The sequence below is a fragment of the Gloeophyllum trabeum genome, assembly GCF_000344685.1.
Source record: "Gloeophyllum trabeum ATCC 11539 unplaced genomic scaffold GLOTRscaffold_00019, whole genome shotgun sequence".
In the NCBI taxonomy this organism is placed as follows: domain Eukaryota; kingdom Fungi; phylum Basidiomycota; class Agaricomycetes; order Gloeophyllales; family Gloeophyllaceae; genus Gloeophyllum; species Gloeophyllum trabeum.
In genome coordinates, this window is record NW_006920428.1 from 332,107 (window position 1) to 349,150 (window position 17,044).

A 17,044-nucleotide genomic window follows, 5' to 3' on the forward strand; every position below is an offset into this window, starting at 1 on the left:
GAGTGATGTCATAGTTGCCCACTTGCTCATTAGTCTAGGACGTGCAGCAGTTGAAGCATGTCAACTTGGTGGGATGTGCTTCCTGTTAATCCAATCATTACTGGTACATACACATTGATCTTAGGTCGGTTATAAGAGGTTGTTGAATGTTGCACTTGTGTTCTGAAATAATACACTGACTGCTGAATAGTTTGATGGATTGTTACTGTGGGAATTAGTCTCAAATTGATTGTTTTTCACACACATAGTCTGAGTTGATGTGTGGGTGGCAGAGACTATGATACAAGTCTCTTTGGTTGCAGGCATCTTGGGCCTGTGCTTTTCAATCTCTGCTGCCTCTGGAACCCTGATTTCTTCTGCTCAGTGGTCTCTATATGTCCCCTTGAGAAACTGAAACTAGTACATGTGTAATATATATTTTGTTTCTGCTCCCAGCTGCTTGGGGTACTCTTTGAGTATCCTTTCCGATGATTGTCCTTCAGCTTGGTTCAGGAAAAATGAGTGCGAGGGAGCTGCCAATCGAAGATTGGCAGTGGATGAGCACTCTGGTTCTGGTAGGATGTTACCTGGAGTCTGCAGGTATTATTGACTGTCTCTTCCACTGGGGACAAATGACCTGTGTGACAGAGCTGCCAATCTTTGATTGGCAGCAGAGGAGCACTCTGATCTATGTTACTTGTGTCTAGTAGTGCAGCTGCTACTATCCCCTGGGCTGGGTACAAATACAGTTTTGTAGCCACCAATACCAACCAACTTTTAATCTGTCAGAGTGGCAGGGACTTTTATGGTATAATGATGGCAGGGCCACAGGAGGACAAAGTATGAATGAAGGGGACATTGCACATACAGATCTAAGGGCTTTTGATATGTGCATAAGAAAGAGTACTGTATACATCAATTGGAACATTTATACACCCAATGCTATCACTTATCAGACACAACTCAGGACTCGTGTCCTGCCATGCATAGCAATGGCCCTCTACTGACAGGTTGTATCGGTGATATGTAGGACGAGTTTGCAGTCCGGAGGCATCGAGCATCAGTGTTGTGGCAGTGCCCAGCTATAGGTTAGTTGTAGAGTCAACCAGGTCGATAGGATGGTGTATGTCTGAAATCACCTCTAGGTAAGGCAGTGGAGCATGGCGAGGTTTGGGATGTTACACTTCGATCTATCACTTCCGAGTCCATGATCTCAAACCGCCCCGCGGTTGCTAAACAGATCCAGAGTTGTAGGTCGCCACACAGTGGCACACACTAGACCCAGGCAAAGGGCATGCTGTAAAGACCTCCACCATGAAGCCGTGAAATGTGTCCACTGACATATCTCTTTCTGTTCGCACTGATGTCCGGTTTCCTGTTCGACGTACGACCCGGACGCCAAGAGATCGACGGCCTGGTACAAGCCTGGTGCTCAGAATAACCACTGTAATAAATTAGAGCGTATAGAGTACGTAGCTAGGATCAAAGCAAAACGACAAAGCATCGTAATATCTGTAGAAACTACACACCGCTGCGAGATTTCTTCGACCTCCGCTCGTCCCCGACGCCCTGCTTTGTAAGCTCACTGATACTGCGCTTAGAGGCCGCTCTGGAAGCGCGCGGCATGACCCAGGGGTCGGGCGTATAGCCGTCCTCCACCTGTACTTCTAGCTCTTTGTCATTTGCAGGCCATCCCGGTCTCTTCAGTTGGTCAGTGAAGAGCTTGATTGCACGCGAATGGCTCTGCACACATCCAGCAGCTTCTTCATATACCTCTCGCACCTTTTTTGCGTCAATTGCAACATCTGAGGTTTTTTTCGTCGGTAGATACTTCTTGCTGGGTTTGCGAAAGTCGTCGTCGGGGTCGAGGACATCAGCTGCCTTTTCGGAGGGGAGCGCAGATTCCTCCGGGACCTGCGGACGGTCTTCATGAAGAAGAATATAATAGGCTCTGAACCATGTGAAGAGACTCTTGACAATGTGCTCAAGGTGTGCGCACTTGAACTTGAACTTGAGTCCACCGGTAATAAACGAATAGGTCTTGTGGATACCGCCGAGCATTTCGCCATCATCGGGCTCTACTTCGTCGAAGAACGTGTTCATGAACGACGCCACGGAGGAGCAGCCCTCACGAGGCAACCAGCTTAGGGACTGGTAGAGAAGAACGTGAAGGAAGGATTCAATATCGTCATGCACCTCGTGGATCTTCGACGGGTGGCGAAGGAGCCGTGCAGACATGAACTGCCATGTACCCTAAAACAAAAATACGCAATTAACGCGGACTGTGCGAAGGAATATCTAGGGGCGATACGTACGGTACGATCCGATTGCCTTGCTTCCTTGACATTTACGTCCTTGGCAAGATCCCAATCGTTGAGGAGACCACTTGTGTGAACCTTCCCGTCCTTCGTGGTTCGCAGAATCAAAATATTGCCAACGCTCACATCTCTATGGAGAATGTGCGCTTCTTCATAAGCCTCGGCGTGCGCTAAGCAGCAAACATGAACCCTGAGTATTTTCCCGCTGCAGAATCGACCGACGTACCATAGATGCACTCGTAGATCACTTTGACTAGTTCCCGCGAATTGGTGAAATCATCAAGATGACACCCAATTTCCTTCACGACGAGACGATAATGGACGTAGGACTTCATTTTGTTCACGGCGAGTGCTCGGTCCTTCCAATAATTCGGAGAAACGGTGACCTGACCTGCTACGTCCCCGTGGTAGAGCAAGGTAGGAACGGATTCGATCCCTGCCTTATTCAGCCTCTCTATCGTATCCCCTTCCTTCGCCAACGTCTTGACTCGCCAGCAGTCCTTCAGAAACACCAGTCTGCGGTCCGAAAGGTCCCAAGCAATGTAGCCCCGTGTCGCCCGGCCCGTCAAGCCAGTGGTGGGCGCGTGCGGCTTGCCCACCAAGAAATAGCGAGGCTCCGTGTCAGGGTCCTGGCATGCTGACCTTCGGCTGCCAGACCCGTGCGCTTCGGTGGAGGTAGTTTTGGGGACATCGATACGCAATTTGTACCAAGGCCACTCGCGGTCGCAGGATCTCTTGAAGTAATCCAGCTTGTATTGCTCCTCGCCGGACGCGCGGCAGGCTGCAAGCATAGTCTTGTAGAGGCGGGTACCTTCCTTTATCTCTGTCGCCGTCACGTCGTATCCTTGATGCTCCGGGGTAGCTTTCGTGAACCGCCAGAGAAACTCTGAGAGATGTCGGGGTTCGTCAACGTAGGGGATCCTCTCCGTAAATACCGCGCCAGAACGATCCCACCGTACAAGCCTGACGTACTCCCCAAGGATGATGAGCGAAAAGACGTGCGTGCGGTGCTGACGCGCAAATATCTCCGCAGCGTAGTTTATGATTTGACCTCGAACGTCCCTACGAGCAATGCTTTGGGGCTCGGGGGGGCGATCGATGTTGTCCTCAAAGGGGTCGCATAATGTCGTATTGGCCTGCGTTTTGAACTCGGCAAAGAGTGCCACTCTGTTCCATCGCTGACCCTCCTTCGAAGGATCGGGCGCATGCTCCTTGAGATAAAGACCCATATCCACCAGCTGAAACCCCTTGTCTTTCTCGTCCGTACTATCACGCTTGACAGATGTGTCAACGAGTTCGTACTTGCCGCAGAGTTCATGCGCCTTAGCGCACTCGACCTAGTCGACCGCGGCGACTCAACACACGAGCAACAGAGAACCTGAATGTACTCACAAACTTCAGATACATATCTTTCTCCGTCTGGCATGACCTCATTTCGGTGAAAATCGCTTCGGATCTCGCCAGCTTGGGGGCGACCTTGCGAGTCGGTAAGAATGCATTCAGGAATTCCTTAGGATCCATCGGCCCGGCAAATTTGTCGGTCATTGCAAAAGCCTCCTGCTTGCGCTTTGTCTGGGCGTCAGGTACTGTAACGGAAAATTTACGGTGGTTGGAGGGTCCGCATTTGTGCGGTGACGAGGCTGCTTTAGAAGTCGACATGATGGCGGGAAAGACTGAGCTCACCTGGGAACGTTGGTCACCTTATATATGTTCGGAATGTGGCTTGAAGGGTATTCCCGCTTATCAATCAACCGATGTAGAAGCGCCTTTGTTCTGCCACGTTTCTCCTCGTGAGGATGAGCCACTGACCGTGGACGTGTGATATGTCCCTGCAACTGCTTCCTGGCAATTTGTCAGAAGATTATCTGTCACCCATATTCAAAGTACTAACGAAGCAAATCGATGGGACCAGAGGTACTAGGATTGTCACTTGGCTGGTTACGAATCTGGCGGTCAGGTAGGGAAGACGCGAGCGTGACTTGTCGCGTCGGTATCTGTCACTCTGTCACGTGTGGGTCCCTCCATCACTATGGCTGTGATTGGCCACGTCGGCTAAGTCACTAAGTTGGCAGAGTCGTCAATGGACTCTTAGCCCAAGTCCCGCATTGTCTGTGGTTCCTTCGCATACAGCGGTCTAAGCGGTCCCGTATCGACACGCAAATGTACTCTACTCCACTGTATCCTATGCGCTTCAGGATCTATGTCGACAGCTTGATGAACTGACGACGCCGCCTGGGTCAGGAGCAGCGACAACCCGTATCTGAAGCGCAAGTGATGCACCATCGAGTAAGGGTTGTGGCCGACCCTGCCAAGGTGAGCACCCGCCCGTCGCAGTGCCTGTATCACACACATAACCAACCCTCTGATTAGGACGAACCACCGCCAATCGTGATATACTCGAGCAGCATGGACCTGTGCTCGTGCGACATCGACGACCTGAGGCAGGTCTATCTTCTCAAAGGCGGTCCGACGATGCGATACCAGGACCTATATGACGCAATACTGAAGCGCCAAGCTGAGGGTGACCGGACAGGGAGTATCATCCTGCCGACGCCCCGGGTATCTTTATCCTCGCCATCCAAGAGTCCGGTTGACGGCTTCGTCTGCAGGCTGCAGCCCGATCCTACGCTAGGAAAAGCGCATACGGTGGGGACATACGAGATAATCGTGCAGTGCCTCGAGGCGGAGAGGCGTTTGATCTTCCGCCTGGACGAGATAACCTTCTTTCCCTGCCCGAATTCGGTTGTCCTGAAAGCTGGTGTGTCTGCCGCCGCGACCGACCGAGCGGAAGGAGTATTGAAGATGACCCGCATCTGGGAGGGAAAGGACGGCCAAGAACTATTCGAGGGATTCTTCTCATTTGGCGAGACGCGGAAGTGGGCGGAGATGACGAAGAGTGGGGACCCGCGAACTTCGCAGAAGTCGGTGAAAACGAGACCAATTGGTACAGGGTGGCATTCTGGGCTATCAGGTCGAGGAACGGTCAGAGTGCAAAAGGAAGCGGTCGCCTTCAGCGAGTCACTCTAAGGTGCAAGCACGCTCTGTAGATATAAAGCGGACATAGCCGGATATAATTGAACGGTGTAAATTATGATACCTGTAAACGATCACTATTCACTTCGAACCCAACCCGATCTCGCTCTCCTTCGTCCGCCCAAAATGCACCTCTGAAAGCCTTACCTCTCCCATGTCCTTTCCTCCGGTACAGGCTGATGTGCTTCACAGCTAACGAGGAGCACGGCTCCTGGCTATCGTCGCCGATCCAAGCGCGCTCCACCTTGAACGTGCCCTGGGCAGAGCTAATGCTGCAGTCACCTTCCGGATCCGCGGGGGCCATTGAGAAACTGCAATTCTCCCTACAAAATTAGGGACGCGGGTCACTATAAATGGAAGGTTGAGACACTGTGCGGTAGCCCCGCAGCGGCGCGAGGGACTTCGTTGGATTGAACCTCGAGCGCACATCATTGGATCTGAAATGACCCGTCACACTAACCCGCTTCTTCATGTGGAGATCCAGTACGTGTGTCGCTAGATCCAGGGCGACCGATCGTGAAACTGTCATGCCGTCGGTGTCTGACATGACCGGAAAAAATGAATGCTGACGCGCTGACGTCCATGCTTTAGCACTTACCACAGTTGCGAGATGTTGTATGTGCTAACAATAGATCATTTGGAATGTCTACATGGTTACTTTCCAGCACCGCGGAAGTTCTTTAAACGAGGTAGCAAATTCTAGCCTTCCCTCCATCGCGCCTGATTAGCAGCATCCATATCGTTTTTCCCATGTTCCTCTCGAAACCACCTGCACATCGCACCAGGCATCCACTGCACTATTGCGAACCAGGTTTCGTTGAGTGAGACAGAAATGTTGGAATGTCGCACCAGTGCCGAGAAGATAAAGACAGAGGACCCTGGAGAGTGCCCAAGTGCAGTAATTGCACACCAGACAAAGGGCGCGTTCAAATGGTCCGTGTGGATAAACGCTCGAACGCGAGGCCCTAAGTTAAAACAACAGCACGAGAACACGGACCGCCGCCGGAAGCGCTCCAGCTTTGAGAACTTTGAACAGATACCATCAAGCACCGTGGAATAGTAAGCATGGAGCCTAGGGGCTGCCAAATTGAATGCTTCTGGAGGGACAAGTGAGTAACTGCCCTACCTAGCTTCGCAATCTGCCACCCACGGTCGGTGAATCCTAGCAGCAGCTGGATATACGGGTTGGAGAATAATTCATGCAAAACTGCCACGTTGTGCTTCGATTTGATGCTTATATTCCCTTGTTCTTAGCCGTTGTATAAGGGTGAGAGACGAGTGGCACAGGCTTACCTTCCGGCCACCTCCATGGGATATCCCAAGCCACGCTGCAGGAAATCCCCGCGGCGATGGTTTTCCGGAGTCGGCGTGAAGTGATATGGAGCTTGGGCGATGGCAAGGGCGGCGGTGACCGCGTGGGGGCCCTCCAGCCAGCTCCCCTTCTGCGAAAGGCTTCCTGCCAATACCGCAACCACGAGCGAGTCACCATCGGTCCCCAGAGCATTGGGGGTCATATCACTATCCCCAAAGGTGATCACTACAAAATAAGGGCTGAACGCAGATGACAACTTACCGCCCATCTCACTCCACTCGTTGAAACCCCTCTATCTCCGCACTTTCCAGCGTTATCTCCTTCCGCTCCAGAGCACTCACCGGAAGACGGCGTGCTTGGTATCCAGACGTGCTACCATGCATCTGCTCAAGTGTGTCCGGCACCTCTACCTCGAACTGTGCAGCATGGCGCCGCTTACGAGCAACACGCTTCTGAGACGTGCCCACCCGTGCCAGCTCGTCCTCCCTTCGTGCCCTCCTCTTTGCCCGATATTTATTCTTGGAAGCAGCGCGCTCGCGAGCGCTCGCCTTCTATGCAGGGTACTGGCTCAGGGATGGGGCATGGAGCTGGGCTGTCGAGTGGAATAGCGGAGTATGGCGACTCATCCACGAGCTCGACGTCGTGCTCGTCAGGAGGGGCTGTATCCGCTGCCAGCTCTCGCTCTAAGGCCAGGCGGTCGGCCTTGCGCAGTGCGTCCTGGATGTCGAAGGGGGTGTCGATTGCTATCGCCTTGCGGGAGTGAGGCGAAAACTCCGCGCCGGAGCGCGTGCATCGAAATGCGCGGAGTACGCCTTCTGAAAGGCGCAGGAGGTCAGTAGGGGCTTTCGCTAGGGCCCGCAAAACGCGAGGTTGTGCAATGCAAATAGGGCCTTCGGCGAAACCAGGTCCGCCAGGATCGTGGTCCCAGAAACTACCTCCGGCCTACGTACGCGCTGTATGGCCTCGCGCTTCGGGGAGGGGAGGGGTATGACTCACCGAACATCTGGCGCCTACGCAGTGGCTTACCACTCGGGCAAAGCTTCACCGCCGTGTAGGCTTCAGGCCAGAGGCAGGGTTACGAGGGGCGGGAGGAGAGGAGAGGGCAAGAGAGGCCTGTGGAATGCATGGCCTGCGCGGCTCGTTTTATGCTGCAAAAGCTGTGATACCCCGGTAACTGAGATCCAGAGAACGCTGCCAGCGATGGCGCTCGCGTGGTTGAGTAGCGGGAGCGCGTTGTGTACGTATGGATACGCGTTCCTGACATAACGCGCTGCATAACCCTAACCTAGATGTTACTGGCATTCGCCGACCGGACGTCAACTAGTTTTGCCAGCGCTTACTATGGATCTTGTCAGCATACGCCCGCGCCCATAGCGCACGTTCGGGCATCTTGATCTTGGAGCGTTGGAGGCCGATTCGAGAGCCCTTACGCTGTGTCGACAGCAGGTGATACAGCTCGTGTTCGCTTAAGGTACGTATGGGTGCTATCCGTTGTAGGTCGATAGGGGTATATGACGCAGAGAAGTGACATTTCACGCGAACTGGAGACAAGCCTCTCCCTCTTCCTCCCTTCAGGGCTCATGAACCAGGTCTCCTCGCCCCCCACATCGACGCCGTCCCTATGTCTAGAATCGCCGGCCCCGATCCGGCCTCTGGCTACCAGGGCACTAGCTCGTATTCGAGTCGCCATTTGCAAGCATCTTGGCCGTATACCCCTTCCCTCAAACGTCACTTCCGCCCCAATCTCCTTTATCACGGTGAGGATGGGCTGCGAGTTTACCCCTCGCCGTGAACATCTCTCCATACTCCCGCTCCCCCACGTACCTCTAAATCGAAGACGCTTATCACTGACAAACCCGCCGCGCGTATTGACAACTCCGGAGCCCCAGCATCGGCTTGGCGACTGCTTGAGCGACGGGCGTTGAGCCGGAGAAGGAGCGGCGGAGAGGGACTGCCCGAGAGTGGTACGCTACTGCGCTCGTTGAGAAGCCCGGAGAGGGGAAGCTTCGCCATCATATGGGGCATCTATGCCGCGAAGTCGCGAGTGAAGAGCTTCGAGCGGTTTCACATTTCGTCAAAGCGCGAGCAAATTTTCCAGCTGTCCAAGAGTTCGCGCTGAGTATGCACTACATCCATTCTCAACGTCTCGCGAGTCCGTCCTCCCACTGTGTTCTGTTGCCGCACAACTCGGCGCGCGCTGCCCGAAGTTCATATACCGGACCTATATGTTCTTCTACGCGGGGTGCCATTGACAAACAAAACATCCTGCTCGACAATTTTGGCAAGTCGCTCGAACGACTGGGCATGGTCGGTGCGGAAAAGCGCGAGTGGGTCATGATGGCTGTAGTGAATATCGGAAGCAACCTGGAGCGTGGCTTCCCTAGTGGCGTCCTGAAGACCGGCGTCTTCGGTGCCAGTGCCGCCTCGACTTCTTCGGCAACCGCGAAGGTGAAGCTCGCAAAGAAGCAAGATGATGGCGATAGCAAGAGGATGGACGTTGATGAAGATGAAGATGCTGACGGCAATAAGAACATGAAGCTCGAGTGTGGGGGCTTCGCCCGCCCTGTCAGAAGCGGCGGCACTCTAACTGATGTTTTCGATGCTCTCGCACGCACTTAGGAAGCCCACGCGCAAGAAGTCGGTCTTACCAAAGCCCACTCTGAACCCGTATATCACAATCACCCTCACTTTCCTTGCTACCCTCTTGAGACATGAAACTATGCGACTTCGTCTGGAGCGGGCACTGCCACGGGAAGATCTGGCGACGTTCTACTCCCGGCCTGTACTAACCAGCATCATGACTCATGAAGAAAATTTGCGCTGGGCGATGCTGACTAGCAGCTGCCACCCCTTGCCGGAGGGCTGGAGCATTCGTGGTATGGCTGAAGGTTTTCGAGCGCCGATTCTGGAAGGTTCCCGAGAGCGACGCGAAGCATGTTGAGCTTGAAGTCTTCAAGAGACGCGACGTGCAAGACGCCGACATCGACGAGATCACGAAGAGGAGGACGATGATGGTACAGGGCACAAGAAGTCTGGCTCTGAGTCATGGCGGCGATGGGTGCGGGCTGCCACTAGACCACCGTGCACCTCATGCTGAGCGGTTGACGCTATCACCTGTCGCCACCCTCATGTTGTGGTTCCAGTGCACTAGGTACCATCTTTTTCATCTCCCTGATCCTGAGTCATTCCAGGACAAAGGGCATAGCAAGATGGTACTGATCCACATGCCCGCGTCAAAAGAAGTCCTGATCAATGATTCATCCTCGTTGCGCTGATGGAACACCTAAAATGGTGAAGCGCGGTCGAGGTGGCCACAGAAAGAGTTAACAGAGAGAAAGAGTCTACATTTGGATAGTACGCCTAAACAGGCCACATTGATAGAGCACGTCCACACTGCGCATCCACTGTCCTCTTGAAGATCGAGAACAATGACCTGTAGAAATAACAGATGATACGTGTGCCCGCGTTGGGATTCGTGCGACTTCGTGTGGCTGGCACATTGCCGAGACCATTGGCCACGTGACCGCGCGCGACCCGTGACGGTCACAGTCGTGCTTCTTTCATCTCGTGGCTACAACACCAAGTCCGTCACCGCGAGCAGTTCCACGGTATACGCTGCTTAGGTATGTACTGCTTTCTCCATTTGTAGCTGTAGACCTAGATAGAGTTTTCAATGGCCGATTGCGTTCTCATCTTTAGGGCAAATTAATTCAGGCGTGGTTCATACGCGAAGAACAAAGCACGCCTGGCCTATCAACGGGTGGATTCGCGGAACCACCCGTGTGGCCACAATCGTCGATCTATAAGAGGGCTCGTCATCGTTCTGATCAGTAAGTTCCCTCTCTTCCCCATGTCGTCCAACCATTTTCATGGCTTTGGTTCATCACCAGTCAAGAAAAACGCTGCAGGATCGCATAACTTCTCAGCTGAGAAGCCTAACGCAGCAACTCTCAAACAGGACCTAGTCGACGAGATGTACGGCAAATTCATGGGCCCTCAGCCGATTGACGACTTTCTGGCGAACTTCGTGCCCGTCAATAAGGCTTGTGACCCCGAACAATTCAGTAAAGTGTTCGACAAGATGGCCAAACCTGTGAGTAAGAAGAACAACAATGATCGTTTGCAAAACGACGAAGACAACCATGGTGCGCAAGATGGAGCGGGAACGGAGCATGCGCAGGACAGAGCCACGGAGCATGCGCAGGGACAGGAAACGGAGGAGTCTCTAAAGGAAGAAGAGATGTACAACAAGTTTGTACGTGGCACGTCGTAGTTTCTCCCTTCTCGTACTGACGTTGGTGCCACATCCGCAGATTGCTTGTGTCGCGAAAGGGTTATGTCCCGGCTATACCTTTGTCGCCACACCCAATACGTTCGATGCAACGGAGAAGAAGATAATCGGGGGCCAGAAAGTCGATATGGCCTTGTACCGCAACGAGGACCAGCCTAAGGCTGTCAAAGGCAAACCGCTTCGACCTCGATGGGATCGTATGGCGCTTTACATTGAGTTCAAGAGTTACGGGAATTCTGTCAAGTCCGATCCGTTCGATGATTGTCGCGCACGCCCGAATGAAAGCCCCTCTGCGCAACGGAAACGCGCAAGGGGACAATTAATCGCTTATGCCGCTGCGATGTTCGCCCGTCAGCAGCGCACTCATGGGTTCTCGATTATTATCCTTGGGGAATACGCTCGGATTATACGATGGGACCGCGCGGGCGCTGTATTCACCGAAAGGCTCAACTACGTTGCGCGTCCCGAGAAACTCGCCATGTTTCTTTGGCACTTCGCTCACCTGGACCGTCGGCAGCAAGGTTACGACGACACTGCAGAGTTGATTGAGGAGGACTCGCGTCTGCACAACATGATGATGATGAAGATCGCAGACGGGAGCAAGATGAGTGCAAAAGACAAAGACCTCCCGGAAGCCTACGTACTTGACTATTTCAAGGACTCATGCGACCCGGATTGGCCCAAGTGGAGGTTGCAAGTAGATGGTCCTGTATCTCCTGGTGACTCCGCCGCGTCAGCTTCGGGGGTCGCTTTGAGCCCGGCAAAACCCCGTTACTTCCTCGTCGGCAGACCTCATTTCGCTGTGCCTGGGATGACAGGCCGCGCCACCCGCGGCTACGTCGCTCTGGACGAAGAGAGCAATCAGCTCGTATACCTTAAAGACTGCTGGCGTGTGGACCTCCCGGACATGACGAGAGAAGGCGACGTCATACAACTTATGAACAACGAAGGGGTGAAATATGTCCCGACGTTGGTCTGTCACGGCGACATAGAGGGGCAATGTACATCGACTCAACAGTACTGGTCTAAGCCCAACCCATTCCGGCGGCATCAGCATTATCGACTAGTGGTGCAGGAGGTTGGCTGTCCTCTCTCAGACTTCAAGCACTCTGAGGAATTGGTTAAAGTTATTACAGAGTGTATAGCAGGTACGTTATCTTGTTGCGGCTCCGATTGACACCTCATTCCGTTTCGCAGGACATGCCGACGCCTTTGTAAAGGCGAAAATCCTTCATAGAGACATCAGCGCTGGAAACATCCTAATCCTCCGAAAGATGGTGGACAAAAAGGGCCAGACATCTGTTGTGACACGAGGTCTCTTGAATGATTGGGATTTGTCGAAAAGCGTGGCCGACAATAATGTCGGACCGAGGCAGCCTGATCGTACGGTATGTCTCATTGTTATCAGGCTTCTCTCTTCTTTTGCTCACACCCGCATACGTTCCCCCAGGGCACCTGGCAATTCATGTCAGGGCACCTCCTGCAGAAACCTTGGAAGTTGCATGAGCTCCAGGATGACCTCGAATCCTTCATGCACGTCCTTATCTACGAGGCCATACGCTATCTGCCTCATAATTGCACGGATGTTGGGGGATTCGTCAAAAATTTCTTTGACATCGCGACCAAATCCGGAAACGTCATCACTGGCGGGATCGGGAAGATCGCAGCCATACGAGGCCGAACACTTGTTACGCCTTTGGGGAACGACCTCAAGTTTTCCGAGCCGCTTCAGAGTCTTATTGACGAGCTCATGTCGTGGTTCCAGGCCTACTATCACATGCACAAAATTTTGACTCCAGAGCAGCCTGAGGAACGTCCCAGCAATGAGCTGGCCTATGTTGATAGAGAGAAGGATCTCGATATACCGCAGGCTCATCTTCCTGAGAAATCCGTCGACGAAACTGACCCATCGCCATCGGAGGAGGAACTGGACAAAGTGAGATATGAAGCGCTGGCGAAAAAGCTAGACACCCACAGTGCCATGGTGCACCTCTTCACGTCCTACTATTATCGAAAGTGGCCTGAAGATGACAAGCAACCGGACCAGCTACCAGAACGCTACAATTCCGACCAGCAGCCCCCCGATGCCTCCCCTACGACGTCCAAGCGAACTGCCAGCCAATATGAAGAGGGCGCAACTTCTGAGGGCGGCAGCGGACGGCGCTCCAAAGTGGCGAGGAGCGGGACGCGTACCAGTGTCTCTCGCCGCTAATGGATGATGTCGTGTGGTGAATGCCACCCGATTTCTTTCTGTCGTTCTTGGTTCTCTGCTACCACGCAATGCTTTCTCTGCTCTGGTATGGGTCGTCGGAATTAGGTAGCTTCAGCCATTGTATCCTTTTCCATGGTACTTCAAGGCAACGATCTGATTACCTTTACAGAGCATTCTCATTTCCATGTAGAGTATCCGATATCTATACTTTATTGCTCAACATGCGTGTGTCGCCAGCTCAAGGGGGACAACGGCCATGTCGTCGGTGTCTGATACCACCGCAAGAAAAATGCGTATCATTACTTGAGATGTGATGGCATAAAATACCTTGGACAACTTGGAAGACAATCCCACGCGTGCCGCTCTAATCCTGCGTGTGCACCAATCCCACTTCTTTCAGACCTTTTACCGCTCTCCAGTTTCCCCCCGACGGAAGACTTCGTAACTCTTTCTCGTTCTCACAGACCTGCTCGGAAGACGGTCTTACGTCGTTGAGATATGGCTTTTCGCTTCAATGTTCTACGTCGTCGCTAAGCGAGGCTGCGACTTTCAAGATCAGTCATGCCTGATAGTATACACAGCACACTCTCAAAACACTACGGAGTCTCTTCATCAGCAAATTGAAGCTCGTGGGGCGTCAACGAAAACCGCAGAAGTCATTGCGATACAGAAAGGTGAAGCGTCAAAACTTGAACGTGAACATCATAAAAAGCGTCAAGTACGTTTCGTAAGTCATGTCATCCTAGGCGCGTCCGGCTAATCAGCCTGGTACATCGCAGGCCCAGCGATGAAGTGCGGGTCCAGGTAGGACATGTTCGCTGGGGTGATATACGGGTTACTGTCCGTAATCAAAATGAACCTAGAAGCAAACACATCAGCATCCCCTTCGCCCTCTCGAATGCGCAACAACATACTGAGTCCCATTGACGACGTTCGCCGTACCGGGGCGATAAATCGTCCCATTCGGCTGGATCGTGTACGCCCAGTTGCGGGAGATATTGTACAGCTCCGTGTACGTCACGTTCAGCTGCGCGATCCACGCCGCGCACTTCGGCGCGCCTGCAAGCGTGCGGGTGGTGTACGAGTTGTTAGGGCCGACGGACTTGCCGGGCGAGTCCCAGGTGAAGTGAACCTCGTACCCCGGCTCTGTGAACGAAGAGGCATTCGAGGAGATGACGAGGAGCGTGTCGCGCGCAAGGATAGCTTCAGTCGGGTCATTCTATGGCGAGCTATCAGAGTCAAAGTAATGAACACAGAGAGAAAACGTACGGTGATGTTCAACGCCGGGAAGTTCGTCCAGTTGAGGTGCGGGTTGCCCGCGGGGCAGCTCACAATGTGCGGCGCGAGCAGCGTCCACTGCATACTCTGTGTAATACCCGTGCTGAACCACTCCGGGTACGGGAGAGGCCCTCGAACTGGCGGAACAACATCTGCTGGCGCGCCTCCTGCGTGATCCACTGGATAAGCAGGTTCGCGGACGCGCGGTTGTGCAGGTGCTCGAGGAAGCCGTAGACGCCCGCCTCGCCCCACCGCGCGAGGTGAGCGTCGCCATCTCAAGGCAGTTGATGTGACGATAGCACTTACACGAAGCCCAGCCATGCGATGGCAGCTGCCAGCGCGTCCGTCGCGGCCACGCCGATGAGGTTGATCAGAGGGAGGACGCAGGCGGTGCTGGCGGCCAGGATGATGCTCCGGAATGCGCTGCGGGTTATACGCGACTGGATCAGCATGTTTGCACTGCATGCGGGTAGGGGTAAGTCCTGACGTACCCGCTGGTTGCGATGACCTCCGCGCTCTGTCTGTGCACGTAATACGCGTTCGACGGGCTCAGCACGTTATCGATCTGTCGTGTGTTCGTGCGTCAGACGTCACGGGAAACCGGATGGCAAATGCAGACGTACCCCGATGCCGTTGACAAACAGGCAGATCAAGTTCAGGACGATGCCCGGCGTCCCATCAAAGAATTGCGTTAAAAGCCCGCTCAGGAGTATCGACACGGGTACGAGACCAGCGCTCCCCAATAGGTCGCACGCAGCCGGTCTTCAGGGACCCATTCGCCCCTGCGCTTCGTCTGCCATCGCGCCACCACTCTATCGGATATGTTTCTCCCGAGAGGCGCCCCAACTACGGAGAGTTGCTCAGGCAGCAGACGGGAGGATGGTACGAATGACGACTTAGTGACGTTGCCCAATCCTGCGGGTATGAAGAATGCGCCGATCAATGCCTCATTTTTGAATTTGTATGGGACTCCCTGAATCCAAGTCAGTGCGATTGATACACGTAAGTACGGAATATCTGACTCAGGACGGTATGAGCTAATGGAGTCATAAGCACTGCAGCAGGTCAGTCAGCATGCGGGGGAGGAGTAATGAAAGGGCTACTCGACGCACCGAAGTCCGTCATCAACACGAAGGTGCCTGCCAAAGTCTATGATACGTCAACTGAAGATGTTTCCAGTGACCCATTTTGCAGTACTCACAACTTCCAAGACGTTCGGACTTTTCAGTGGCCACAGGCTTTGAAACGGGTTTAGCCAGACCCACACCCAGCTGTCCAGCTGCTTGCCCTTCTCCCGGAGGTACCGCGACAGGCCTTGCGAGTCGGGCTGCACGGTTTCTGGCAATAACAAAAGCACCGATAGCCACGCGCTCACTCCTGCGAGAAAGAGCGCGAGCTGCATAACTCGCCACGAGGCGTAGTGCGCCGCTAGGGCCCCGGCAAGCGGGACGAGCGCAGGTTAAAGCAGGCATGCCGACAGTAAACGGATTGTATCAGCTTGAGGCGTTTGGGAGGTCAAAGGACATCAGCAACTCACTGCAAAAAATACGCCCATGGCAGTTCCCTCCCCTTCTCTTCCAGGCGATAGATGTCACCTATTACGGCAGAAACCATGGACATTCCGCTGAATGCTCCGAATGCTTGGACGATACGCCATGTCATTACCTCGGTGACATCACGTGCTGAAGCCACGCCCAGAGATCCGATACAGAGCAAGGGGTATCAGAACAGGTATATTGGTCTGCGACCGTCTGAATAAGACATGCATAAGCGAGGTCCCAGAGAAAAGTTGGGATACACATACAGAAGCTACAATATCTCTCCCATAGGAGGTTTGCTAGCGCTGTCGTCAATGTAGATAGACTCCACTGGGCCGGGTATGGACCTTTCTCCTTCGCATAAGTCAGCTGAAGAGAAGCGCAAGCCTGAGTCGACGCGTGGCTGCGTGACTCGGAGGGCGAGTAACCGGATGCTGGGTGTTCATCATGATCCTCGGCGTTTGACGTGACTATCTTGCTCGAGCGAGTTCGTCGAACTCCTTCTGAGTCCAATCTTACTTGCATAACCAATGGCGACAGGACCCCTGAAAATACCGATGGAGGTTAGATACCAATTCCGTAAAAAAGTGAGGTCTGGAGGCCGTATGTTAGATACGGTTGCGGTAAAATGTGGCGAAGCGCCCAAGAGGCCGGATACTTTAGTCCCGGTAGAATTGAGGCTCAATATCCAAGGTCAGATACCATTGTGGTATATACCCGGCTTCTCCCGGCACTCAATCACTGGCTTGTGCAGCCACAATTTGCCCCAATAAATATTTGAGCTGAGATTGCACTGTTCTGGCAACATTGGGCCTATATATGGCATATTGTAGCGGATAATGCCTTATTTTGATCAAATTTGGCTAAGAAAAACCCTTGTGACCGGATCAAAATTCAGAGGTTGGATATCTGGGTCCCGGTAAATCTCGAGCCACACAGCTAGGTTGGTATCGCGTCCCGGTAAAAACAGCCAAATTACGCGAAATTCGGTCCCGGTAAAAATGAAGGAAATCAGGTCCTCTGGTATCTAACCTCCATTGGTACTTTCAGGGGTCCTATGGCGACACGAGGTGGACCCACACG

General features: G+C 53.4%; 8 protein-coding genes across 8 annotated transcripts; 3 read left to right on the forward strand and 5 right to left on the reverse strand.

Moving 5' to 3' along the window:
• Nucleotides 1-1,500: 1,500 nt before the first annotated feature.
• Nucleotides 1,501-3,956, reverse strand: GLOTRDRAFT_133758 (uncharacterized protein; the record flags this gene model as incomplete). Its single annotated transcript, XM_007872723.1, has 4 exons — nt 1,501-2,232; nt 2,295-2,467; nt 2,524-3,634; nt 3,690-3,956. 4 exons carry the CDS (start codon nt 3,954-3,956, stop codon nt 1,501-1,503), a joined length of 2,283 nt encoding a protein of 760 aa, XP_007870914.1.
• Nucleotides 3,957-4,571: 615 nt separating this feature from the next.
• On the forward strand, nt 4,572-5,665 carry GLOTRDRAFT_133759 (uncharacterized protein; the record flags this gene model as incomplete). The annotated part of the gene is made up of 3 exons (XM_007872724.1): nt 4,572-4,610; nt 4,668-5,193; nt 5,523-5,665. The coding sequence occupies 3 exons, from the start codon at nt 4,572-4,574 to the stop codon at nt 5,663-5,665; spliced, it is 708 nt and encodes a 235-aa protein (XP_007870915.1).
• A 364-nt stretch (nt 5,666-6,029) lies between these two features.
• GLOTRDRAFT_50370 (uncharacterized protein) lies at nt 6,030-6,425 on the reverse strand (the record flags this gene model as incomplete). Its single annotated transcript, XM_007872651.1, has 1 exon — nt 6,030-6,425. A coding segment is annotated over one exon (396 nt), but the record flags the coding sequence as incomplete, so codon positions are not given.
• Nucleotides 6,426-6,619: 194 nt separating this feature from the next.
• On the reverse strand, nt 6,620-8,655 carry GLOTRDRAFT_133760 (uncharacterized protein; the record flags this gene model as incomplete). Its single annotated transcript, XM_007872725.1, has 6 exons — nt 6,620-6,848; nt 6,916-7,193; nt 7,273-7,457; nt 7,983-8,126; nt 8,185-8,410; nt 8,467-8,655. 6 exons carry the CDS (start codon nt 8,653-8,655, stop codon nt 6,620-6,622), a joined length of 1,251 nt encoding a protein of 416 aa, XP_007870916.1.
• A 108-nt stretch (nt 8,656-8,763) lies between these two features.
• Nucleotides 8,764-9,583, forward strand: GLOTRDRAFT_133761 (uncharacterized protein; the record flags this gene model as incomplete). The annotated part of the gene is made up of 2 exons (XM_007872726.1): nt 8,764-9,185; nt 9,262-9,583. The coding sequence occupies 2 exons, from the start codon at nt 8,764-8,766 to the stop codon at nt 9,581-9,583; spliced, it is 744 nt and encodes a 247-aa protein (XP_007870917.1).
• Nucleotides 9,584-10,972: 1,389 nt separating this feature from the next.
• Nucleotides 10,973-12,593, forward strand: GLOTRDRAFT_66780 (uncharacterized protein; the record flags this gene model as incomplete). Its single annotated transcript, XM_007872727.1, has 4 exons — nt 10,973-11,617; nt 11,690-12,081; nt 12,131-12,321; nt 12,384-12,593. Coding segments are annotated over exons 1-4 (1,350 nt in total), but the record flags the coding sequence as incomplete, so codon positions are not given.
• Nucleotides 12,594-13,901: 1,308 nt separating this feature from the next.
• GLOTRDRAFT_133763 (uncharacterized protein) lies at nt 13,902-14,507 on the reverse strand (the record flags this gene model as incomplete). Its single annotated transcript, XM_007872728.1, has 3 exons — nt 13,902-14,004; nt 14,060-14,364; nt 14,415-14,507. The coding sequence occupies 3 exons, from the start codon at nt 14,505-14,507 to the stop codon at nt 13,902-13,904; spliced, it is 501 nt and encodes a 166-aa protein (XP_007870919.1).
• Nucleotides 14,508-14,725: 218 nt separating this feature from the next.
• Nucleotides 14,726-15,825, reverse strand: GLOTRDRAFT_133764 (uncharacterized protein; the record flags this gene model as incomplete). Its single annotated transcript, XM_007872729.1, has 6 exons — nt 14,726-14,846; nt 14,915-14,988; nt 15,047-15,185; nt 15,424-15,478; nt 15,536-15,572; nt 15,625-15,825. The coding sequence occupies 6 exons, from the start codon at nt 15,823-15,825 to the stop codon at nt 14,726-14,728; spliced, it is 627 nt and encodes a 208-aa protein (XP_007870920.1).
• Nucleotides 15,826-17,044: the final 1,219 nt, after the last annotated feature.